Genomic DNA, 25,214 nt, shown 5'->3' on the forward strand with positions numbered 1-25,214 from the left:
CAAACAAGCCACGGCTTAAATAGAAGCAAAAACGTTGGAAGGGAAAAGCCAAGGAGAGCAAATGTTTACCCCAAAGATGGGATAGTTTAGAAATTATGGCTGGGAGCCAACTCTCCAATATTTTTAGTTTCGGAAGGTTTGCAAACCTCAGCTGCCAGCGTGGCCCTGGGTGACCGGCTGCAGGTGCAGCTCCTCCCTGGGGAGGAGCAGGAGGAAAAGTTCACTGCCTCATTTTGGCATTAGAGAATGGTTTGCAATTTTTCAGCTAATTTTGATTAGAGCAGAAACAGGTTAGTTAATTACAATGGTTATGGACACACAGTGAAGAAGCTCAGGGGGCCATTAAGGAAAGGGAAAGCAGACCCCAGAAAGGAAGAGTTTTAACACGATTTATAATGAGAACAAGTTCTTGCCAGTTTTAGTTAAAAACCCAACTTTGGGAGCTGCTTTAAGAAGATGAAGGGTTCTGGGATTGTTTGTGACAGGAAACCACGAGGGATTATGGAATTCAAGAGGAAACCATGAGCCTTGCAGTGCCTGCAGCGTCTCTGGGAGAGCCAGAGAGGGACTGGGGACAAGGATGGAGGGACAGGACACAGGGAATGGCTCCCACTGCCAGAGGGCAGGGCTGGGGGGGATCCTGGGCAGGAATTGCTCCCTGGGAGGGTGGGCAGGGCTGGCACAGGGTGTCCAGAGCAGCTGTGGCTACTCCATCTCTGGATGGTCTTTAAGGTCCCTTCCATCCCAAACCGTCCCAGGATTCTATGATTAAAACCTGGCAGCAGCAGAGAAGAGTGAGGCACTGGGGATCAGGAGCAGCTGCAGCAGCCAGTGCTGTCCTGTGAACACACCAAGGAGAGCTCAAGTACAGAGATAAGAGATACAGACAAAAGAGAGAAAAATGAAGATGCTCCTTGTGCTGTGACTGCCAGGTTTGGTTTAGGGGAAGGACAGCAATGTGATGATCAAACCTTCCCAGTGCCAGCCCCACGTCTCTGAGCACTGCTGAGATCAGCCCCACACACAGAAGAAACAAACTTACAGGTGTGAACTTACATTAATTTTATTCACATTTCCAGAGGAAAGCATCGGTGGAGTGCAAGGTCATGGCTAGTGTTGAAAAGCTCAAGTATTTGGTTTAAAGCAGGCAGACATTTCTGAGGCTGAGCTGAGCCTCTGCTCCCTTCCCCTGCTCATCCTTCCACTTCAAGTAACAGGAATCTCCAAAATAAGCTGGCTCATCACATGATGGGGGGGATGTCAAAAACTTTAAAGCTCTCTGTGGTATAAATCCCTAAGCAGGGCATAAAAGTAGCAGGCAGGAAATCTTGTACAGCTGAACTGGCTCATCCCTGGGCCAATGTTGGCCTTTTCCTTCAGCAGCCACACCAAATGCTCCTGTCCCACTTCCATGTCATTCATTACCCAGAGCTGAAATTTGCTGCTACTGGATTATGGGGATGATTGTTGGTGATGGCACAGAAAAAATTTAACAGGACTCCCAGCCAATGAGAAAAAGAGAAAAGGAGAAAAATTTGATTGCTTTGAATTTCAAAACCAGTGGTAAGGGAAAAGAAACACAGCCAGGAATAAGATTTTGAGAACTGGAAATTCCCAACTGCACTGCTGGCCCATGGGAACTTGTCACAGCTCCCAGATGCTTCTAAGGAATCTCTCTGTATTACTAAGAGACTTCTGGGTTCAGCTGGGCCAGCAACTGGTTCCTGCTGACATCCAGCAGACTCTAAATCCTCCCAATCCCAGCTGGCATTAACCAGCTTCAGTTTTGCTCCCCCCAGAGCCACAACTTTGAGATTTTTGCTTCAAAGTGCACATTTCAAACCACACAAGGCATCAGGAAACCGAGGGCCTCTGCAGAGCCCTGGCCATGGCACAGGCCTGGAGCAGGACTGGGGAGAGGCAGAGCAGAATTTGGACAGGCAGCAGGAACAACTCACACCCCTGACAGAAATGGAATGGCACCAGCAACTGATGAATTCCTAAGTTATGGGGCTAAAAGATGAGCTGATTTATTTTTTTTCTATCTTGTAAATATCAGGGAGTTTTAAATGTGTCCAGTGAAGGCACTGGAAGTCTTTTTGCCCTGTGAAGTGCTGGATTTTATTGGAATACAGCTATATTTGGGAAAGGAGTGGGTAATAGATGTGTGCACATTCTTGCTTGCTCTGCAAAGACAATTATCAGATTACAAAAAAAGGCACAAGAAGCACATTCCTCCTCCTTCCATCCCTAAAAGGTTCCTCCTTCCCCCCTGCTGAAAGCACTGTGCTGGCTGTCACTGAACAACCTCCAAGTACACATTTTCCTCTTTGATCCAGCTGGCTCAGAAGCCCCAAGGATTAAAGATTTCTCTTCTGTTTGAATAATTTCACTGACTGAATCTCACTGCTTGTTTAACCGATTCTCTTCATCCTCCATCTATATATAGTAAAAGAACTCAAATTAATATTAGATTTTGGTTTACTGCTAGAGGCAATCTGCTGTCCCCCAACTCAGGCTCCCAAAGGAAGGAGGTGGAACAGAAACTCTGGCAGGACCTGCTTGCTTGAAACAGTAAAAAGGCAGAATTGCACTTAGCCCACCTGGCTGGGTGTCACAGAGGGGGAAAGTGGGGCAAGGAGGGGCTCAGGGTCATTTAGCAACTCAGTGGAGAGGCAGGAATAAACAGCCCAGCTCTGGATCCTCTGTTCCAGCTGTCAAGAAACAATTCTGCTTTGCCCAGAAGGCGACTTCTGTCAGAGGACATGCCACTTACAATCTAGTCTTAATTTTGCCTCTGGATGTGCAGAGAGGGATAAAGGAATTTGACTCTTTGGTGAATATCCTGGTTATCATACTAAAAATTTTTTTAATAAAGTAAATTCACCCATTGCTAGTCCTTAACACTGCAAAAAATTTCTCCCCTGCAGCTCCCTGGCTGATATGTATTGGTTCAGCTATTAAATATCCCACCAAACCTGAAGGCTTAAACTCCTTAAATTCTTATTAAAAATATATATAGAAACAAACTGCTCTAAGTATTATTCCAGGACTGAATGGCTTCAGTGGTGTGGATTCTATCTTCAATTTAAGGAACCTTCTGCTTCAGACAAGTCACAAGAACCTTCTCAGCAGCAGGAGGGTCGGACAAAGGATGTGGGTGAGGCAGAAGGGGGAACAAGTGTGTTCCTTGAGTCCCACACAGTCATGGACAGTGTGTTCACTCTGTTCCTGACAGCTCCTGACAGCCACACTGGTGGCAGAGATGCCAAGGGAATCTGAGGAGCTGTGGATGGATCACATCACCATCAGTGCCCTGAGACAGCCCCACAGGCTGGCAGGGGCTGAGGGCAGAACCTGCCCTTGGCAGCACCAGGACACACCCCAGGCTCCCAAGGGCTCCCACAGGCAGGAGCCAGCCTGGAGCCACAGCTGAGGGGCTGCCTGAGCTGAGGTGGCTCTGGAACAGCCACAGAGCCAGCAGGGAGAGGCTGGGGACAGAGCTGGTCCTGCCAGCACTGAGTGTGAGCAGGACTCACTGTGCCTGCAGGGCACCATGGGGACAGGACACCATGAAACCCCCCAGCATGTCATGGCCATGCTCCTTACACTGTGCTCCCACCAGGACAGCACGGGCTGCATGTGCAGAACACAGCCCCAGGCTCCACTCCTCTCCCCACATACAGCAGCTCTCTCTTTGGCAACTAACTGCTCCCACATTTTGCTGTTTAAATCCTGATTCCTCTCCAATCTTACATCCCTGGATGCTCTGCCTGCCCCCCTCCCAGAGGAAGAGGAGCTGCTGCCCTGCCCTCCAGCTCTCTGGCAGAACACACCAAAGTTCACAACAAGGGGAGAAGACCAAAGCACTTCACATTCATCAGTTTGGATGGTTCAAAGGAAAAGTCATTTGTCTCTAGGAAATCTGTTTACACACACACTCTGGCCACTGCTGGCTTTCCAACTCCTGTTCTTAGCATTGGCTGACAGTGGAGAGGGCAAGAACACACACCAATCCTCAATGCTCCTGATTGTGCCATTCTGCCAGAAGATGTTCCTGGCCCAGAAGGAGGAGCTGCACAAAAGCACTGATGGGAGAATTACAACTAAAACACATCTCTTTGTCTCCAGCAGCAGTTGCCCTCATGGGATCTTTATCTACCCACAGCCCACCTGCCCTGCCCTGCCTCCTGACAGGGAATGAGGACACTTTACTTGCTGGCAGTACCTGTGCAAGCCATCCCTGATGGAAACCCTCTGCCCATGTGAAAACAGCCCAGCAACCAAGGGCATCACAACAACCAGGATCAGTAGGAAAAACTGGAATTGAACAACCAGTTGTGAAAAGGTCAGCTCCTGAGTCACAGCAGTGAAGGATATGGGGGAGTTGCTCTGAAGTGCATCTTTTTCCTCTCTCTTTTATTACAAAGAACACATTAATCTCGCTGGTGATCACTCAGTCTTTCAGGCACTATCACTGGACACAAAGCCAGTGTCTCAAAACTTTCTTCTTGCTTGTGCAGCTCCACAGTGCTACCTTGGATTCCCCTTAGAACTGGAGGTTTCTTCTCGATCTCAAAAAGAGATTGATATATCAAAACCAAATTCAATTACAAAATATAATAATATCCTCTTCTTGGAAGTGAAGCTGCCCCATATTCCAGACTGTGGCAGGATTTTTATAACCTCAAACCATTTTTACTAAGTTCTACTTAAAACACATCCGAGTCCCAATCCACCTGTCTGGTGTGTTGTAATGCTCACAGCTGAAGATCCAATCCCTGTCAATTCCTCCTGGATCTTCCAAAGGCCTCTTCTCAGTTGTCTTCTGCAGACTTGAACATAAGGATGGCATTGTAGATCTTCAGGGCAGGGCCCAGCTTGATGCTGAGTATTTTAACGATGTCATTCTGCTTGAGGAGCAGGAAAGCCTCCCCGTCAATCTGCTGGAGTTGGAACATGAACAGGACAGAGATTAACCCCAAGGCACAGGCAGGATTCCTACTTCCAGCCATTCTGGGATTCCTGCCTAGTTCTGGCCCCTACAGCCCATGGTGTCCCCTTTCCAAGGGACACAACTCCATCTCACAGCACAGCAATATGGCTGGAAAAACACTGTCTTCTAATCCATCAACAAGGAGATACATTTGATTAGATGCAAATTAAGCAAGTGGTGAACACACTACCATGTGAAAATCCAGGATGCTGTAGGTAGCAGCGAGTGAAATCATGACACATTGTTTCTGGAAAAGGTTAAAAATTCACTTGAGCAAAAACATCCACAGAGACAACATAGATATAATTAATATAAACCCCAAATGCTGCAGGGATGAAGCCAAAGATTAATGGACACAGACAAACAATGTATGTCTCCCTAAGTTACTCCATTAAGTCCATTTACAGAGACTGACAGCGTCTCCTCCTCTCACTTGATGCTCACCAGTGCAGCACACAGCACTGGACACTCAGACTAGCCAGAATAACAATTCTGCTATTTCTGTAGTCTTCCCAACTAGAATATTTTCAGATGTCAATGCCTGGTGCAAGAGGAAGCACTGAGTAAACTCAGAGAACACATAATTAAAACAAAGAGTTGGAAGCCAGGAGATTTGGTTTTCCCACCTCTCACCAGACAAGAGACCCTCAGCAAGGTACCTAACCTGCCACTGGAGTAACTGGGAAGTTAATTCCTCCACTGGAAATGACAGCACTGCTCCCAGTGCACAGATGGTCACACCATGTCCCTGCATTTTATTTTCAAGCTGCCTCAAGACTACACTGCTGCAGTGAATGTGTTAAAAATAGCTTGAAACAAATGGGACTGTGCTGTTTAAATTAAATAACAGAGTCAAGACGAGCAGAAAACTGCTGGAAAACATCCTACATTTCAAAATGGTTTTGTGTCCAATATTATTTATTCCTATGCTTCGTTTTCACTGCATTGCCTCACACTTGCTTATTTTAAACAGTCCTGCCCTGAACTGGACCTAGAAGCAAATCTGTGCTTTATTATTAATTTCTTTGTTCCACCTTTTTTTGGATGGGTTTTAGAATCCTGTGCACAATTTGTTCTCTTCACTTCTAATGTAGTCAGCAACTTCTCCCCCTCCAGCCCCACACCAAGGGAAGTCTGCATGGAATTTATTTATTCTGGACTGGACAGCACAAGTGGAAGCACTTGGAGGCTGATCCTGGACAGTGTGGGGGAGTTCAGCTCTCCTGTCACTCACACCTGTATTCTGGCCAAAGCCAAACTGCTAAAAGGGTTTTAATTTCAAACTGACAATGTGGTTTGAGCATAAACTGGCAAAACAACACAAGCCCCTCCCTATAAATTGGGTGTAGGGAATCACACTCTGAAGCTGCAGAAAATAAGGATTAGAACAGACCTTGGCTGTGGCACACTCAGAACCAGAAAGCAGTCACTGTGTTCAGGACCAGAAGAAATAAAACACATGGAGAATGGCTGGATTTATTAGGAGATTTGCTGGTACATCTCACCTCTGAATATACTTTGCCTAGAAATCCCTTTTACTCTCAGCTACAGTGCAAGATGGGTTCATTTACAGAAATGTCACTATTCCCACTATATTTGGTTAACAAGTACTCTATTGTCACATTGTGGACAGTGCTTTTTGCAAGCCTGTATTTCTTTTGCCTCCTATTTTGTATGTGCCTGAATGGTTTTTAAAACAAGGGAAAATAACCCACAGATACATAAATCCACAAAATGCACTGCAGCCTGATTCTTCCTGAAAAGGAGCCAGCTCTGGAGCAGACAGCAATTACAGAGCTGCCCATTCCAGTCACTGCCAGGCAGGAGGAGTGACTCCAGCCCTTCCCTGGAGCTCTTACAGCCACACAGGAGAGCTCTGAGGACAGAATCACAGAACCATGCCATGGTTTCAGTTAGAAGGAACCTTAAAGCTCATCTTGTTCCACCTCCTGCCCTGGGCAGGGATACTTTTCACTAGACCAGACTGCTCCAAGCCCTGTCCAACCTCACCTTGGACACTTCCTGGGATGGGGCAGCTACAGCAGCTCTGGGCATCCTGTGCCAGGGTCTCCCCACCCTCACAGGGAGGAACTTCTTTCTAATGCCCACCCTCCTTCAGGTTAAGGCCATTGCCCCTTGTCCTGTCATTCCTCATCAGCTCTCCTGAAGCCCCCTTAGGCACTGGAAGAGGCTCTGAGCACCCCCAGCTCTCCCAGCCTCACTCCAGAGCAGGGGGACTCCAGCCTCTGGAGCATCTCTGTGGTCTCCTCTGGATTCACTCCATGAGCTCCACACGCTTCTGAGGCTGGTGCCCATGGCTGGAGGGAGCTCTGCAGGTGGGGAATCATCTGACAGGACAGAGGGGAAGCACTGCATCCCCATGAGCTGCCCACATTGTGAGATGAGTCCAGGACAAGGTGCAAATTCATTGGTGGCTCCTAAAGACCCTCCAGGTTTTACCTGCAATGCAAGTGGAAGCTGAAGCACCCAACAGACCCTTGTCTGTGATCCACCTACAGAGGTGTGCCAAAAACCAGGACAGGCACAGCCTGTGCCCATGGAGCTCTCACAGAGGCCATGGCAGACACACCAGGAATGGCACCAGAGCCCAGCCCAGGGCAGTACTGACAGGACACACCTCACCCAGGACATGCTCTGACTTCCCAACCTCTGCTTGTCAAAAAGAAAGGTTCCCCTCCTGCTCCCAGCCCAGCCCACGAGGGAAGCCAGCAATTCCTGGGAAACCCTGTGCCTACCAGGCTCCCCAGGAGAAGCAGGCACATGTCCTCATTAGGGGCACTAAATGAGATCCTCACTAACCATTCCAACAGGGCATCTTTAGAGCAGTGCCAAACCCACAGCAAACAGTCCAAGACAGGATGTTAAGCATAAGCTCCATGGTTGGAACTGCAGGGGAAATTTAAAGCAGCAGAATGCAATTAGCCATGGTGGAATTCAGCTCCTAAATGCCACTGCTCTGCAATGACATGGCTGAGCAGGTCTGAGCTCTGCCCTAATTCCAGGGATCTGCAGCACAGGGTCTGGGCACACCCCACTTACCTCTTCCCTGAACACTGATGCTTGTTCTTTGCAACCAGGCAAACGCTGGATAAAGCTCACCACCTGCAATTGCATGAGAGAAAGGAAACACAGACAATTAAAATGAGACAACATCAAGAAAAACCCTCTCATTTCTGTATGAGAGTTCTCTATGCAAGAATTTTTAAAACTTTATTACTCAAAACTCTCATATTAATGAAAGACATAGATGGAAAACATTGCTGGGTTGCTGCAGCAACTCCTCTGCATATTTTGGTTACTCCAAATAACTGCCCCTATTGCCTTTTGACCATTTCTCTCCCTGTAGGAATCTTCCTCACTCCTCTAAAAGGTCCTCACAGAATCAACCTTATTTTTCCAGATTAGACGATATAGATGGCTTGGACTAATTTAAATTCACTCACAACTTCACTTTCTGTACAGTACTGTTGGAAAGTTAAAGCTAACAAGAAAAAAGAATTTAGACAGTTTCCCAAGATGACATGCCTGTAAGAGACAAGATAAACCAACTGAATGAGCACTGCTGGTTTACAACGTGCAAAGGCAGAAGAGCTGGGAAGGAAAGGAAAGGAATTTTAGTTTCATTTGTTCTGTGCTGGGTGCACAGGAACCACAGAACCAAGAGGATTAAACAAGTAAAAGTTAATTTTACATTTCACATTAGGGAAAACCTTTCTAAGCAAGAAATCTGTTAACATTTGGAATGATCTCCCTGGAGCCGTGCAGCAGCCCTGGGGTCACATTATGTAACACCAAGGAGTGTGAGGAGCAGCCCTGTGTGCAGCCAAGGACGACTTGATGTGCATTGTCCTCTCCAGCTGCAGCTTCACTGGTTCACAGGAGATTTGTACATTGAGGCATAATCAGATCAAACATCTCCTGTTAATTGGATGCTCCCTTGCAGCAGCAGCTCTGCTTCATGAGGCAGAACCACGTGAGTTGTTGCAGATGTGACACGAACAAGCAGCTGGGAGGGGTCACTGTCAGATACAGGCTCCCTTCAACTCAGAATTGTCAAAGCCTCTCCTAAATCATCTCCAGATCATCCCACCACTAGGCTCAGAGTCATCCCCCCCAGTTCCAGCCAGGCAGGAGCAGGGCTCTCAGAGTGCCCTCCAGGTCTGCTCTGCCCTGGCAGGACCAGCTCTGACTCCCGTGGTTTCTGTTATGCAACTGAAAGCAGAACATCCCTCTCCTTCTTCCTCCTCTTCCACTCCATCTTAAAGGGAGCCCCTAAAATCCACATGTCTGCTGGGCAGTGATTCCAAATTTTCTTCTGTGTAAACTCCCATTAGTAATAAAAACCAAAATACTACTTTCGAGTCCCCCCATCTGCTAATAATTAAAACACAAATGAAAATCCTTCTGCCAGGTCTGGTTCCTTGAGAATTTAAAAGACAGCTGGACCCTCGGGGCAAGAGCTGAGTGCTCTTTAGTGTGTGTGGCACTGAGAGGCTGGCAGCCATCTCCAGGGAATGACCTGGGCTCGCCTTTCTCCTGTGTCCTTCCCTGAACAACTGCTGCTGGCTCCTGTCACTGACACCGAGTGACAGACCTTTGATCTGCCCCAAAGTCCTTTGCAGGGACACTGCAGTTCCCTGTGCCTCTGAAGAGGCCTCTTGAACAAACAGTTTTTCAGGAATGGAGAACAGAGGCAAGGAAGATGTAAGAGGAGAAAATGGGAGAGAAGGTCCCCAGGACATGAGACAGACCCCAGGAACCACTGAGCCACAGGGACCTGCCTGGCTGTCACTGCTGAGGAGAGGGGTCCCACACCAGGACTGGGCACTTGAGGGATGAGGGAGGCTTGGGAGTACAGGAACAAAACACCACAGGAAACCAACACAGCCCCACAACAGCGGCAGGGCAGCCCTGAACCCTGGAAAGGCTGAGACTGGGGGCTCAGAGTGAGGGTGGGACAGTGCTGGACAGGTTTGGAACATCTCAGTGGGATCAGAGCTCTTCTATGAGGAGGTGAAAGGCTGCTGACCCTTCCTGCTGTAACCACCCCATGGCTCAGAACTGCCTGCTGTACACTCTCACACTCTCAAAGCACACTGGGGAAGGGAAAGGGCTTGAAAAAGAGCTTTGTGTAATGCTGAGAACACCCTGGAAACGACATGAGCGTTCTGGAAGGCTCTGGAGGGTGCCAGACACACTGAAAGCAGCACAGGACTGATGGCCCGTGGTGACAGAGCAGCTCCACACCCCTCAGCAGCTCCTGCAGGACTGACCCCTCTGAGGCACAGAGAGGAGCTGGGGTAACTGGCATTTAGAAAGCCACTCTCACTTGGCACAAGGACAGTCCTCCCCAAGGTATTAGCATTTGAAGCAGGATTAACTAACGAACAATACAACTCTAGCACATCCTAATGTTCTCTGTGAGTCAACAGTCTGCTCTGAAAACATGACAGGAAGCTTTCAATAAATACCAAAGCTGCATTAAAGTGACTACTCTTAGTGGCTGCTAGAGTTACCATGACTTTCTTAGCTTGAGGGCCCCTGAATACTGCTGCTGCTGCTGCTCTGCCATTTCAGCTGTTCTCAACCAGCAGAGAATTAAAGAAACGGGTTTTTTTTCCTTAATGTCAGTTTTATAAAATAAAAACAGCTCTTCAGCCTGAAACCAAAGGAGAATTTTACACCCCCATGCTCCTGTTTCAGATCAGCAGAATGGACTTCTTTGTGCAGCAGAGTTCAAAGCACAACCCCAAGGCAAATGTTTGCCCAGCAGAAAGATGTTGGGAGCCCAAATGCCGACAGACCAAATGTATTTTGGACTCCCTAAAATGCAGCAAGTCCTGCTGCTTTCAACTCCCAGACCTGTGGCCACGTTGCATTGCACATGCTGATCCTGCAAGTGCTCAGAGACAGCCTAAATTGATTCCTCTGGGAATCTGTGATGAACATAATTTGCAAAACCAAACCCACTTTACTGAAATTCAAGATAAAACTTGTAATGACTTTAGCCAGTCCATTGTGGTGCTGCAACTGAGGTTTTTAATGTGCCATTCACACTGCTACTGGCAGCCAAAAGTTCCCCAGTTGTTTCAGGAGGCAGCAGAGTTCAGTTTATTCTGGGTTTGAATCATGATATCCAGTGCCCTGCATCCATGTCTGTGGTCCCTGCTCACACTCATCCATTTCCAAACTAATATCCCAGTTAAATTTACCCAGCAGTTGCTTTAAAGGTCAACTGCAAAGGACAAATTTTATTTGGCTTGGATCCTGACACTGTACTTCCATGAAGCAGCCTCCTGTTTCATCAAAAAGAAAGAGATTTTGATTATCATGTCAGAGGATTATCTGATTCTGACTTTATTGATTTGCTAAAAGACCTTTAGCAAATCACTGGAAGCCTTCTCAAAAGGACAGGAACAGTAAATCTTTCAGAGATTTTTTTTTTCCTCCAGTAAGAATTTAATTCTAACACATTTTTATTAAAAAGAAAAAAACAAAAAACCACAACCAAAATCCAACACTGCCACCAAACCATAACAACTCAACAACAAAAAAAAAAGGACCAGGTTTTAAAACATCAACACTAATTGCTCTGTCCCTTTCTCAACTGCTGTGGTTCCCATCTCTCACATCACTGCAATCCCACCAGACTCCTACCACTCCTACAGCACGAAGAGCAAAGTCAAGATTGGATTTATTTGATGTTAAGAGGCACTTAGGGAAAATGCACTTTCTAAAAGTCTCTGAAGATCCTCTCTGCATCATGAACAGCAGCACCTTTTTCCTGCTTTGCAGATTCTCTGCATCCTTGCAAGCACAACACTACAGCACATTTCTCTGGAATTAAATGCCTTGCAATTAAGCACCAGGATCCAAATTGTCACCACTTCCAAAGCACAGAGAGAAATATTATTTATGCCCAAGGCATCGAGGCAAAAACCAACTACTCAGCACACAAAACACTCTGGCTTTTTCACACACCACCTAATTACAGGAGACATCTCAAGAGCTGCAGAGACACATCTCCAGCTGCACAGCTACCTCTGCCAGAAAGCAGGTCAGGCTGTGGGCAGTTTTGTTCCCAGGGAACCAGGCAGGGAGATGCAGCAGGAGTGGGCATGCACAGTGCACTTTGCAATTCTCTGCACCATAAAAGTGAATCAGCAGCAAAGTCACAGGAGAGGGGGAGGGGGATCAGAGAAAGGGAATCTGCTGCCAGAATGATGCTTCAGGCCTGAGGACTGTGAGATCAAGGGGTAAATAAACAGAGGGAGGAGGGAACCCTGCTGAAGGCAATAAGCTGCAGACACCAGAGGGTTAACAGGGGTCCTTCCCCTCCCTGATAAAGGGTCTAACCTCCAGCTGAGTCAGCTGTGGCACACCAACAGCAAACAGAAGAGCACTGCCTAGGAGAGGGAAGGAAATAAAGATGTCTCCCAGTTAGCATTCCAGAGGAAGAGTGCTCTGGCATTCCTGCAGCCCTGGAGAACAGGACAGTGAACAGGTAACTCACCTCCTCCACAGTCCATTTGGCAACTTGTTTGGCTGTCAGGCCTGAGACCTCGGGCAAGAGCCTGCAGTGCTGCTCCCAGAAGAGATGGAGGCGGTGGGTCGGGTTAGAGGCCAGGGAAGGCATGAAGATAGACTGGTGGAGAGCCTGCTGGAGATCCAAATCAGGGCCTGGAAAAGGAAACCAGACAAGTCAGAGCCAGCCTTCAAGTAGGAGCAACTACAAGAAAGCAGGAGGAAGGGTCAGAGCCTGGAGGGGAAAGCAAGGCAGGGTGAGCAGAGCCAGGCACGGCTACTGTGTGGCACACGGAGCTCTCAGGGTGCTCTCCCCACCCTCCTGAGCAGGAGAAAGGGGAAAAAAAAGATAAGATTGCCAGGCTGGAGGCTTTATCGTTAGCTTCTTCCCTGGAAAATGATGTCATGCTGCTAACAGAGAAGATGTTTGCAGCGTTTTATTGACAAGGTGGAGGAGTTCTGGTAACAGCATCCTCGGCTGGGAACTGATGGCACCGTTCCAGCCCCAGCTGTAGCCAGGGCTCTGTGCTGCCAGCACGGCCTGGGCTCGCTCCCCAGGAGACTCCCAGGCCAGGAGTGCTCAGGGTACCTCCAGACATCAACTCCCTCCTCATGTGTCAGTGATGGAAGCTTTGAAAACCAAGGCAAGAAAAGGAGGAAGGAATCACCCCTCCCTAATGAGATCACTGGAGCAGTGCAGAGTCATGGTGCTGCAGGGCCGTGCTGGTTATCCGACAGGAAGCCGGGCAGAGGACGGAGCAGCAGGGGAGCGCTCCTGCGGGGACAGCGCAGGGGCTGCCCCGGCCCGGCCCGCGCAGCGCCACCCCGCGGCACTGCGGGGCACTGCGGGGCACTGCCAGCGCGGGCGGGCCCGGGAGGGCTCCGGGCGCCGGAGCGGCCGCAGGGCTGCCCTGCTACCCCTGATACCCCGATACCCTGATACCCTGATACCCCTGCTGTGCTGCTGCCCTGATTACCCTGATACCCCTGCTGTGCTGCCCTGCTACCCCTGATACCCCGATACCCCTGCTGTGCTGCTACCCTGATACCCCTGCTGTGCTGCTACCCCGATACCCCTGCTGTGCTGCCCTGCTACCCCTGATACCCCTGCTGTGCTGCCCTGCTACCCCTGATACCCTGATACCCCTGCTACCCCTGCTACCCCTGCTGTGCTGCTACCTACCCCTGATACCCCTGATACCCCTGATACCCCTGATACCCAGCTGTGCTGCTGCTGTGCTGCCCTGATACCCCTGATACCCCTGATACCCTGCTACCCCTGCTGTGCTGCCCTGCTACCCCTGATACCCTGCTACTCCTGCTGTGCTGCTGCTGTGCTGCCCTGATACCCTGATACCCCTGCTGTGCTGCCCTGATACCCCTGATACCCCTGCTCTGCTACCCTGCTACCCCTGATACCCTGCTACCCCTGATACCCTGCTATCCCTGCTGTGCTGCCCTGCTACCCTGCTACTCCTGCTGTGCTGCTGCTGTGCTGCCCTGATACCCTGCTACCCTGCTACTCCTGCTGTGCTGCTGCCCTGCTACCCCTGATACCCTGCTACTCCTGCTGCCCTGCTACCCCTGATACCCTGCTACCCCTGCTACCCTGATACCCCTGCTGTGCTGCTGCCCTGATACCCCTGATACCCTGCTACTCCTGCTGTGCTGCTGCTGCTGCTGTGCTGTGCTGCTGCCCCTGCTGCCCTGCCCTGCTGTGCTGCTGCTCTGCTACCCTTGCTAACCCTGCTGCCCCTGCTGTACTGCTGCTGTGATGCCCTGATACCCTGATACCCCTGATACCCCTGATACCCCTGCTACCCTGATACCCCTGATACCCCTGATACCCTGATACCCTGCTACCCTGATACCCCTGCTACCCCTGATACCCCTGATACCCCTGATACCCCTGATACCCCTGATACCCTGATACCCCTGCTACCCTGCTACCCCTGATACCCCTGATACCCCTGATACCCTGATACCCCTGATACCCCTGCTGTGCTGCCCTGCTACCCCTGATACCCTGCTACCCCTGATACCCTGCTACCCCTGCTGTGCTGCTGCTCTGCTGCCCCTGCTACCCTGCTGCTCCGCAGCCTTTACTGCTCTGCTGCCTCTGCAGCCCCAGCTCAGCAGCTCTCCGTGGGCTGGGGTGTCAGGTGTGGGGGTGAGCAGTCACTACATGGAAAGCACAAAGGAAAACAGCTGGAATACAAAGCAGAAGCAGATTCCCAGGGTTTGCCAGCTCCCTCCCTGTGGAAGGAGAAGCACCTCTGCAGGTAAAACCTGTCCTAATGAACTGTCACTCCCCTGGCCCCAAAGCCCCCTCAGCTCATCTCATCTCCCCATCCCTGAAGGTCATGAGACAGCATCAAATAACATCAAATTTCTAATAACGAAACCAAGGGATGATGAATAAAGCCTGAGTAAGAACTGCTCAGTTCAGGAGCTCCTGGTGACAAGTGGGCTCCTGAGAGGACTGTCACCCCTCCTTCCCTGCTGCAATGTGGGGACAGACAGCAGCTGCTCTTGGCTCCACCTCCTGCTTCAGGGGTCCCACTCCTGCCCAAGGTCTCCCCCCTGCCACAGCCCTGCTGGGTGGGCACTGCTTCCATGTCAGAGCAATTCCTTTTCTCCACTAAACCCAAATCCTTGGACTAAGCACCCAAACCATGACCTAGACAAGCGACTTTCCCTCTGATGAAGAAGCAGTGATCTCAGTTTAAATGTAGCTGGGAGGAAAGCTCTGGGTAATTGTGCAATTACAGGTCAGTGGATGATTACACTTCCCTCCCCTGATTTCCATCACTCCATGCAAGGTGAATGTGAAGGGAGAGTGGGCAGCTTTCCCTGTCAGCTGCAACTGCAGCTTGGAGCTGGCAGATCCCTCAGCTCTGGCTGCAGAACTCAGCATTAGGTAAAAATGAGTATTAAAAAAAAAAATAAATCCAGGCACCTGTCCCAGTTTGTGCCAGCTTAGCTATTTTTGATTGGAGACTTATTACCATGTTAAATCCTCCTAAAAGCCTGGTCAGCTCTGTTCTCTAAAATGGCTTTTTATAGTAAATCTGAAAGTTAAGCATATGGTTAGCTAAAGTGATAGCAGAAAGCTGCTCTGAAAACTTAACCTGTCACATACCAGGAAAAAACCCACTGTTTTTCCATTTAGCTTTTCATTTTCTTTTTCATCCTTAAGAGAACCTTTAAAAAGTCCTCCAATGAGTCCTCAATATGTTTCTGAATATCCATGGGGGTCTAAAAAAAGGGGTGATGGAACCTAAACTATCTGCTAAGTTTTGAGCCAGCTCCCTTGAGCCCTGTGCTGGCTTTGTCACAGCCTGACCCAGGTCACAGACTGTTTGGGAACCCCTTGTCACTACAGAGGAGTTTGCTGTGGCCCAAAAACCAGTGCAAACTTGTCTTCTCAGTTAATAAATAAAAGGCTCCACTTCACAAACTCCTCTATTAAACCTTTTTAATTACTTCTAAGTAATTTTACCCTTTCACCCCATTTTAAAGGAAGACAAACTACCATTGCCATCATTTCTAGCATGTGCTTTCCCTTGACTGTGGAATCAAAGACAAAAAAGCTGCAAAATTCTGAATGCTCCTCATGACCGTGGGGATATTGCAGAGATAGGCACACACAGAGAAAGAAGGAATAAAATTTAACCAACCTTTCCCATTGCTTTCCTGTTTCACCAGCTGAAACTTGATATAGGCATGTGAGCACCCAAGCCTGAAAGCAACAATTACAAAACAATTCAGAAGATACAGAAATGGATGTAATTTCTTCTCTATATGAAGATTAATGGGATTTATAGAAACTAAAAACTTTTTCCTCTTAAAAAAGCAATAGCTCCATCCCTGACCTTCCTCTAAGCTAAGGACTGTTCTGTTAAACTCAGATCTGAGTTTACTGCAGGAAAGAGAGGGCCCAAAACAACAGGAGGAAGGGAGGAGATTTACCATGTAATTCTAAAACACTCTGCTGCAAAACTCTGATCAAATTGGGCTGTTTGTTATTTACACCTTTATTTCAGACACAGCAGCAGCATCAAGAAACATAACTGTTAATGCATGAAAATACATCACAAAGCTCTTGTTTACGTTTTTGGTGTGGCTTTGATGTCTGCAGAGGAATCCTCATCTCCCCAGCCTCTCTCCCCACTGTTTTCTGACTGCTCTGATGGAGTGTGGATGCTGCTTTGACACCACTTTTCACTGTCTGGTGCAGATTTTCTGGAAAGACAGATAAATGACAGCAGCTGAGCTGAATCCTCTGTTCCCTTTTCCCACAGGAGAGCAAAGCTTGCTGCTCCTGGCAAGTGAGAGCAACAACCACCACCTTGTGGCAGAACTTTCCTCTCCCCTCCACGAGTACAAAGTGATTTGTTCTTCTTCTGCAAGACTGGGACAGTTTATGTGAAATAAATCAGCCACTGTGGACTCAGGCTCTGATCCCAGCAGCTGTAGGAAACCACTGTGTTATGGTGAAAGTAAGAGATTTAAGATTTCTGAATCTTGATACCTCTGGATAACATTTAAGAGTTTCTATGGCTAAGTTTGATGCATAAATTGAGCTATAGAGTTGGCCAAGGGAGGACAAGCAGCAGGGTGATACCAGATTTACAGGCTGAATTCAGACCTCCTACTATCAGGAAATTAAATACTTAGAAGAAAAGAAATACATTACAATATTAAAATGCCATTTATTCTGTGGAATTCAAAATCTCCCAAGAAAGCTTCATGGTAACAGTGCCATTGAAATGCAATAAATTTTGGTGTGGAAATCAGGGAATGAAGGTGCCTGCATAGTTGTGGCATGGAAGGAAGCAACTCAGCCATGAAGGCCAGGGAGGAGAAAGAAGCATTTATTCCATTTTTTTTCTGCACAAATAGATCTTGAAAATGTTATAAATCTTAAACAAACAGATGAACTTTAAAATATAGATAAGCCTTCACAAGCAACAAAAAAACTATAGTGTTGCTGGAGTTTACCCTAGTGAGACTGGATTTGTGAACACTAAAAATGATCATAAAAAATCTTTCATATCCTGGTCTGTCCCATGACAGGTTTAACCAACTCCTGCACTCCAAGAACTAAGGCACAGTTTCCTTCAGGGCGCTCAAATGCAAGGTTTCCTTGTAAGAAAACAAAACATCTGAGAGCACTCAGCTTGTTTGCTGCTAAGTGATACACACAGTGCTCAGCCAGCCCGGGGTGGATCACAGCTACAGTTCAATAGTGCAAAATAACCTTGGCTTGACAGTTCTAGGACAGGAAACCAAGGAAAAGAACATATTTTAAATTGAAACGGCAAGGAAAAATTTATGGAGACAGAATGCAATTTCCTTTGTTGGAATGTGACCAGAGCAGCAGGATTAAGGAATCAAGAAATCTATTAAGGCATTTGAGGGTATAAAAGTGCACTGCCCTGTGTTAAGTGTCTGGGGCACAGGTCAATATCACAGATGAACTCAATGCTCTGCTGTGCTGCAGCCAATTCTGGGTTTTCATCCTTGTAAAGGATTTTGCTGCCCAGTACCTGGCCAAGAGTAAAAGCCAGCCCACCTGGATTGTGAGGAGTCGCCCTGAGAAGACCCCTCTGCCCCCAGCAATGGGCCAGCAGTCTCCAGCCTCCTGCCCCTCTGCACGCTGCTCCCAGGGGAGGGTCTCTCCCCACTCAGCCGGTCCTGTAACAGGTTTTCTCTGCTGAGGTTCACATCAGAGTATGGGCACCCAACTAAGCTGTGATAGAGAACAAAAAAGAGAAAGGGCCATGAAAGCTTTACAGTCATACAGTCTTCCCTGCCTCAGGTAGAGAAATCCATCACAAATCCAGAAAAAATGAGGCCAGGAACTCTCAGGAGGTGCTGTTCCCCAGCTCTAGGTGTGACAAAGCAGGGGACTACATGGCAGAATTAAAAACCAAATTCATGTTGTCAGAGAACCACCGCAGAGCACAAGAAGAGCTCATCCTCTGTAACCTGCAAACTGGAACAACATTTCATGAATCAACAGAGTTTTGCAACTTTCAGTCAGAAAAATTCAAAGCCCTTTACTACATTATAAGCTACCAAGTCTTCTGACCTCCTACCTGAGATTGTTTTCTTGCTCTTTAAATATTTTACTTGAGAAAAAGCTTCCTCTTCCAAGAGCACAAAAGAAATCCAAAGGCAGAGCACAAAACACGAGCAACTCCTCCTCACTTTAATATCCTACCCATGCCCCCTCCTCTTCAACTGTCTCCTTTCATGCTGTTCAGTATATTGTTTCACAAAACAGAACTCCTTCAGTGCTGCTGGAATGTAGAAACTGGAGGGAATGAATCTGTTTGCATTGCAGCTATCATGATTATAGTGGTATAAACAGAATTTATGATGAGCCAGCCTGCTTAGACACAAGAGGGAGCTGTGATTGCAGTTACAGCTATCTCCAGAATAACCACCCTGAGATCATTTCAGTGCAGTGCAGTTGCTTGCTGCTGCAATATTATTATTATTATTATTATTATTATTATTATTATTATTATTATTACTATTATTATTGTTGTTGTTGTTGTTGTTGTTGTTGTTGCAGTTGCTTGCTGCTGCAACATTATTACTATTATTATTATTATTATTATTATTATTATTATTATTATTATTGTTGTTGTTGTTGTTGCTGTTGTTGTTGCAGGTGCTTGGTGCTGCAGCATCATCATCACTATTGCTGTTGTTGCTGTTATTGTCACTGACAGCACCATCTACACACGTGTGATGTGTTCATTGTCACTGACAGCACCATCTACACACGTGTGATGTGTTCATTGTCACTGACAGCACCATCTACACACGTGTGATGTGTTCATTGTCACAAACAGCATTATCTACACACCTGTGATGTGTTCATTGTCACTGACAGCACCATCTACACACGTGTGATGTGTTCATTGTCACAAACAGCACCATCTACACACGTGTGATGTGTTCATTGTCACAAACAGCACCATCTACACACGTGTGATGTGTTCATTGTCTCTAACAGCATTATCTACATACGTGTGATGTGTTCATTGTCACAAACAGCACCATCTACACACCTGTGATGTGTTCATTGTCACAAACAGCACCATCTACACACGTGTGATGTGTTCATTGTCACAGACAGCATTATCTACATACGTGTGATGTGTTCATTGTCACTGACAGCACCATCTACATACTACACACGTGTGATGTGTTCATTGTCACAAACAGCATTATCTACATACTACATACGTGTGATGTGTTCATTGTCACTGACAGCACCATCTACACACGTGTGATGTGTTCATTGTCACAAACAGCATTATCTACATACTACATACGTGTGATGTGTTCCGTAGCGGGGGCCCCGGACGTGCCCAATCCCCTGGCAGCCTGGGGTAGGACATGCCTGTCCCACTGCTCCCTCTGGATCTTCAGCACCTGAGATAGCAGAACAGGAAGATGAACAGATTTTCACATGAGGAGCAGACTGCACGTAGGAATTACCCAGCACAACAGCGTGTCCTGTATTTACCTAGAGGGACTTGCAGAGCGTGTCCAGTTTTGTCACACCAGCCCACAGGATGGATGTCAGGGCTGTCTGCATCCACCCAGAAATCATAGTGATGGTCCCAGCCATCAAAATGTATCTGCAAGAAGCAGAAGTCTTAGGAAAGACAGTTCAGGGCATGACTCAGCTTTTATGTTAACTTCCCCCTCTGTTTCCCCTTGCTCAGCTTGGGGCTGATTCAGCCAATTGTTCAGATCAATCTTTCAGTCAGGCACAATCATCTCTGTGCTCAGTCTGACTCCTTGTTTTCCTGCATCTGTGTTTTACAGAGTAACTGGGTTCTGGTGTCACAGTCTGGCACCCCATAGCCCATGGGGTGCTCTAAAATGCAAAGTCCAAAGCTAGGCAAACACAAATGCTTATTTCTTTTGTTTTCTGTGGATCCCAAAACAACAGAAAAACCAACAAGTTCAGTGGGTTCTGCAGTGAATAAGCTGCAATTTTCTGCTGGATGAAGAGACTAGTAGTAGCTCTGATCCAGGTCAGGTTAACAGAGACTGAGGATCACTGGAGTTTAAAGGCTACTGGGCTGTTCAGGCAGCAAAGTTTCAATGTATGAATTGAGTGTCATGCCACCATGGACTGGCAAAGCTTGGCTTTTGTTCACAGCAATGAGACTCAGAATCAAGCAGATAATGGGGACTGAACTCCAATCCTGCCCATGGAATCATCCTTTGGGAAGGAGATCTGTGGCCACAGAGCCTCCATCAGTGCAGCCTCCACCTTAACTGGCTCATAATTAGTTCCTCAGAAGCCAAAGCACAATAGATTATTTGGGCAATATACTTCCATGAAAACACTTAAAAGGTTAAAATGCATTTATGTGACAAATTTGTACTGGAGAATGATACTGCTTCCCATATGTACCAGAGTTTAAACTGCATTGGGTTTTTCTTTCCTGCTAAAACCCAGTCAGGCAGCTTCCCCAGCAGCACACTCATGCTGCCATCAGTCATGGAGATCACATGGAAACTGCCAAGAGATAGGACATCACCCTATCAAGTGTTAGTTCAAAACAGCTGCATTAGAACAGCAACTAACAGCAGGTCAGTTCCATCAGATTTCAGCAAAACAAAGCAACAGGAGCATCTCCAGCAGGGCAGGCCCGGAGCCCCAGCAGCTGCCAGGCTGCTGTTTGCTGCTCCTCCTTCCCAGGGCTGCTCCCTGCACTGCCCACCCTGGGGCTCCCAGCACAGGCTCTGCACCTGGGAGCAAGGTCATACCTTAACACGGTGGCTGTCTCTGTCAACGATTGTTGCCACTCTTATCAAGATGGGATTTCGTCTGTCCACAGCCTCTAACTTGGTATTAACCTGGAATCCGTGAGGAGGGCGCTGGAAGAGAGGATTGCAAGCAGAATGCCAAAAAGCCTTGGAGCTCAGAGCTGGAACGTGCTCCAGTCTCCATCCTCTCCTGGCTGCCTTTGGAGCTTTGGGCTATCTCACATGGCAGACTGAGGCCTGAGCTGAGTGTTTCAGCAGCCCCACACTGCTGGAGAGGCAGCCTGAGGTGGCTCAGCACAGAGGAGCTGTCCCAGCCAGGACAAGAGACCCTTCCCTCAGGGACAAAAGGCCAGGGACCACCACAAGCAGCTCCACTGACACGGCCTCCCCAGCCTGCCAGGACACCTCCACACAGCAGGGACAGTCTTCCCCAGAAGGGACTGAGAGGAGAGAGATCTCAACAGAACATAAAAGTGTCTCCAGGGCAGGTGTCAGAGGATGGTGCAAACTCTCCAGCAGGGCCCAGTAACAGGAAAAGGAGCAATGGTCCTGAACTAAACCACAGAAAGTTCAACCTCAACATGAGGAAGAACTTTCCATGGAGGGTGGCAGAGCACTGGAACAGCTGCCCAGGGAGGGAGTGGAGTCTCCTTCTCTGGTGACATTCCAAACCTGGATGTAAAATTCCAAACCCACCTGTGTCACCTGCTCCAGGTGACTCTGCCTTGGCAGGAGTTGGAATGGATGATCTTCAGTCTCTCTTGCACACTGACTGTTCTGTGATGTGACACCAGCAAGGACAGTGGCCAGCTCCCCACTTTTCACATCTGAGCATTGGGTGAAGCCTCTCTTCAGTACCCTGGCATCAGCTGCAGCTCCTGACCATCAGTCACCCTCATCTCACAGACTACCCCTTGTGACAACACCTGCGCTGCTGGTGAACAACTGCTGGGAGCTGCTCTGGCCTGGAGCCTCCCCCTGCAGACACCCACCCTTTTCCTCAAATCCTGAAGACTTTGGGAAAACTCCAGAATGTCCTTAGACCTGATGTGTGCCCTTGGCAGCAACCCATGTAACCTCTAACCAACAAACAGCTTTTACCAATTTTTCCATTTATCTGACTGCAAATTCCTCCTCTGACCTCCTCAGCAGGGGTTATGGATGCTCACTCAAAACATCCCTCTTCACTTCTGCACACAGAGTCAGGATTTTAGCAAGAAATGATAAATTGTCTATTTGAACATGACAAACAGGTTAATGAAATTATTAAATCACTCCTTCCTCCCACTCTTCCTTACCCTTCTTACTGTCAGTGGCTGGGGGCAGGAAGGAGATGCACTCCTGAGCTAAGGGGTTTAACTCCACACCTGAAGTTCCTCTTTGGTCATTTCACCTGGACACACACATCTGTCAGTGGGCTGTCAGACACTGGACACACCACAAAACAGACAATCTAAAGTGCTTTTATTTTCTAGAGCATCTTATTAACCAGCCAACCTTTTCTGCCCTCCCTGAAGAAGGAGCTGAGTGCTCAGGGTCCAAATCCTGCCCAGAAGAGGAGCCAGGCTCTTTGCTCCAGCCTTGCTGAAGGGCTGCTGCCCCTTTGGCAATAGCTCATAAATGTTTTGGAACTGCCAGCCCAAGAGGATGGGCTGAAATAACAATGCTCACACTGCAGCTGTCTCCTGAGTTTTTGGGTGGAGAGGGCAGAAATCCAGACCAAAGACCTGCTATTTGTGCTGGTGACCTGTGTCTCCAGACTACATAAGACAGCTCTTTAAAACTGTTAAAAGCTAATTCAGTGAGAAATGCCTGTTCTGGCTCTCAAGCCGCATTTTTATGTACTGATTTCCTGTAATTGCTAGCTGGAATAATAATAATAATTTTAAAAAAATCAATAGCTTTGCCATTTATTTGCACTTCAGTCCAACCAAGCCAGAAAAAATAACGAGGTTTGATCTTGAAAGAGTTCTATTAACTGCTGATATATCAAATACCTTTTCTTTTCTGTCTCATTTTTGAAACACAGTTTTAGATGCTAATATACACTCTGGAGTTTCATGAGAGCCAGAATTGGTCCTTCTACTCTTCTCTTAAAGCCTGGTACCTGGAGGAGCAGAGTAATGGCTGCAGAAATGTCTGGAAAACAGGAAAGGAGGCAGACAAGGCATCTGCATCTCCTTTGGGAAGACACTTCACTTTGGAAGAATCCAAAGAAGGGATTTCTCACTACTGAACAGGCTCCCTGTCCTAGCAAAGCCCTCTTATGTACAGATGACATTTCTCACCACACTTTAGAGCCTGAAAATCTGAGGAAAGAAACCACAATGGCAGATCTTACAGAGGACTTGGGCTGGGAGTTTTAAGTTCTCATTTCCCAGCTCTATTGGGATTTTAGGAGTGTGGCTCAAAAAAGCTTTGTCCACCCTTAGGGGCAACAACTGTGTCCCACTGACAGGCTCCACTCCTCATCCTGCCCCTGGCCCCAAGGTGCTTCCCAGCACTGAAGCCTCAATCCCAGGGATGTTCTGGAGCTCCACTGGCTGCAGATAACTCCAGTTACAGCCTTACAGCTCTCTGAAGAGGCAAAAACCTCTTCCACCTCCCTGACACCACCTTGCAGCCTGCACCAACCTCACACGGACACCTGCTGAGATCTGGCAATTATCAACCCTGTCTGGCTGGATTTGTGCCTCTCTTATCTGAGGCCTCTCTGATTGCTTTTCCTCCTCCAAAGACCTTTCCACAAAAATACACAGGAGGGCAGCAGGTATTAACCTGCAACTTTCACTTCAGAAAAAGGAACCAGGACGTGTGTCACGATGGCAACGAAGACTTTTTAAACATATTGCAAAGTTTAGCAAGGTGAGCCAGCAGTGTGGAAGGGAAAAAATCAAATTAAAAGTACAGTTATTTTAAAGGTTTTTGGTTTGTTTCTGCTCACAGTGAGATTCCAGATAAACACACTGAACTGCAATGAAAGAAACAAAAGCTCCCAAGGTTGAGAGAGGCACCTTCACACTGGGTCTGCAGGATGGTCTTAGTGCACCCAGAGGCTTGGCAATATGCTCCTTCACCTGCTAATACATTTATTTCTGTGGGGCACAGCTGGCTCCTCCCTAGATGGACTAAGATCTGTATCAGCACATGTAAACCCTTGATATGAACTTCTCCACCTTCATTCCAGCCCCACCAGCCAGGGAAGTACAGATTTGCACAACTGAAAGGTGAATTTTAGAAAGGTTTTTAAAACTTCATGTAGAGGGGACATCAGGTAACTGCACTCCTCCTGTCTGTGCCCTCTGTCAGGCACTTCCCACATACCTCTGGAAGCCACAGTTACCTGTATGGACTGAAGGCTCTGCCCTTAAATCTGCTAATGGAGTCACTGAAGGTATTTTGTCAAAAATCCTTTCTGAACCAGGTTTCCATAGTATTAAAAAAAAAAAAAAATTGTATTTTGCTGTTTATTTTTGTTTTAGCAGAATTGAGATAATCTTAAACTCAAAGTAAACCACAGTTTCACCCTCCTGACACAGACAAGGTGAACCACACTCAAATAAAGCCTGTGGAAAAAAAAGGGGGGATAACAGCACCTGAGCAAGAACAACCTGAGCAAGAACAACCAGAGAGATTCACCTACCAGTTTAAAGGCTCTTGCTGGGGCTGCTTGGGAATTGGTTTCTTCCAAGTATTTCTCCCATGAAAAGGCTTTGGAATCCTTGTGTCCTGAAAACACAGAGAATTAACATTCCTGTTAGAAACCCCCCCATTTCCTGTTACAAACAGCAGAAAAGCAGCTCTGTGACACTGTAATCAGCACTTACAAAGGGTGGTGCTGGAAAGTGGCTGTTTGCTCCTACCC

At 47.6% G+C, this 25,214-nt stretch overlaps 1 protein-coding gene across 5 annotated transcripts in view; it reads right to left on the minus strand.

Moving 5' to 3' along the window:
• Positions 1–1,047: 1,047 nt before the first annotated feature.
• The window catches only part of LOC130262096 (lethal(3)malignant brain tumor-like protein 3), a 34,631-nt gene continuing 10,464 nt past the window's right edge, over positions 1,048–25,214 (minus strand). For 4 of the 5 annotated variants that reach the window (XM_056508894.1, XM_056508892.1, XM_056508893.1 and 1 more), the window contains 10 exons: positions 24,993–25,078; positions 21,350–21,460; positions 20,091–20,205; positions 19,897–19,996; positions 18,120–18,296; positions 16,655–16,786; positions 16,222–16,283; positions 12,531–12,697; positions 8,057–8,119; positions 1,048–4,946 (listed from right to left, as the gene is read on the minus strand). In XM_056508894.1, coding sequence (XP_056364869.1) covers positions 4,818–4,946; positions 8,057–8,119; positions 12,531–12,697; positions 16,222–16,283; positions 16,655–16,786; positions 18,120–18,296; positions 19,897–19,996; positions 20,091–20,205; positions 21,350–21,460; positions 24,993–25,078 — 1,142 coding nt within the window. In that variant the 3' untranslated portion in view covers positions 1,048–4,817. The remainder of the gene's footprint in view (positions 4,947–8,056; positions 8,120–12,530; positions 12,698–16,221; positions 16,284–16,654; positions 16,787–18,119; positions 18,297–19,896; positions 19,997–20,090; positions 20,206–21,349; positions 21,461–24,992; positions 25,079–25,214) is intronic. The other variant, XM_056508896.1, reaches the window with a different exon arrangement.

Source organism: Oenanthe melanoleuca, chromosome 23 (assembly GCF_029582105.1).
Source record: "Oenanthe melanoleuca isolate GR-GAL-2019-014 chromosome 23, OMel1.0, whole genome shotgun sequence".
NCBI classification, from domain to species: domain Eukaryota; kingdom Metazoa; phylum Chordata; class Aves; order Passeriformes; family Muscicapidae; genus Oenanthe; species Oenanthe melanoleuca.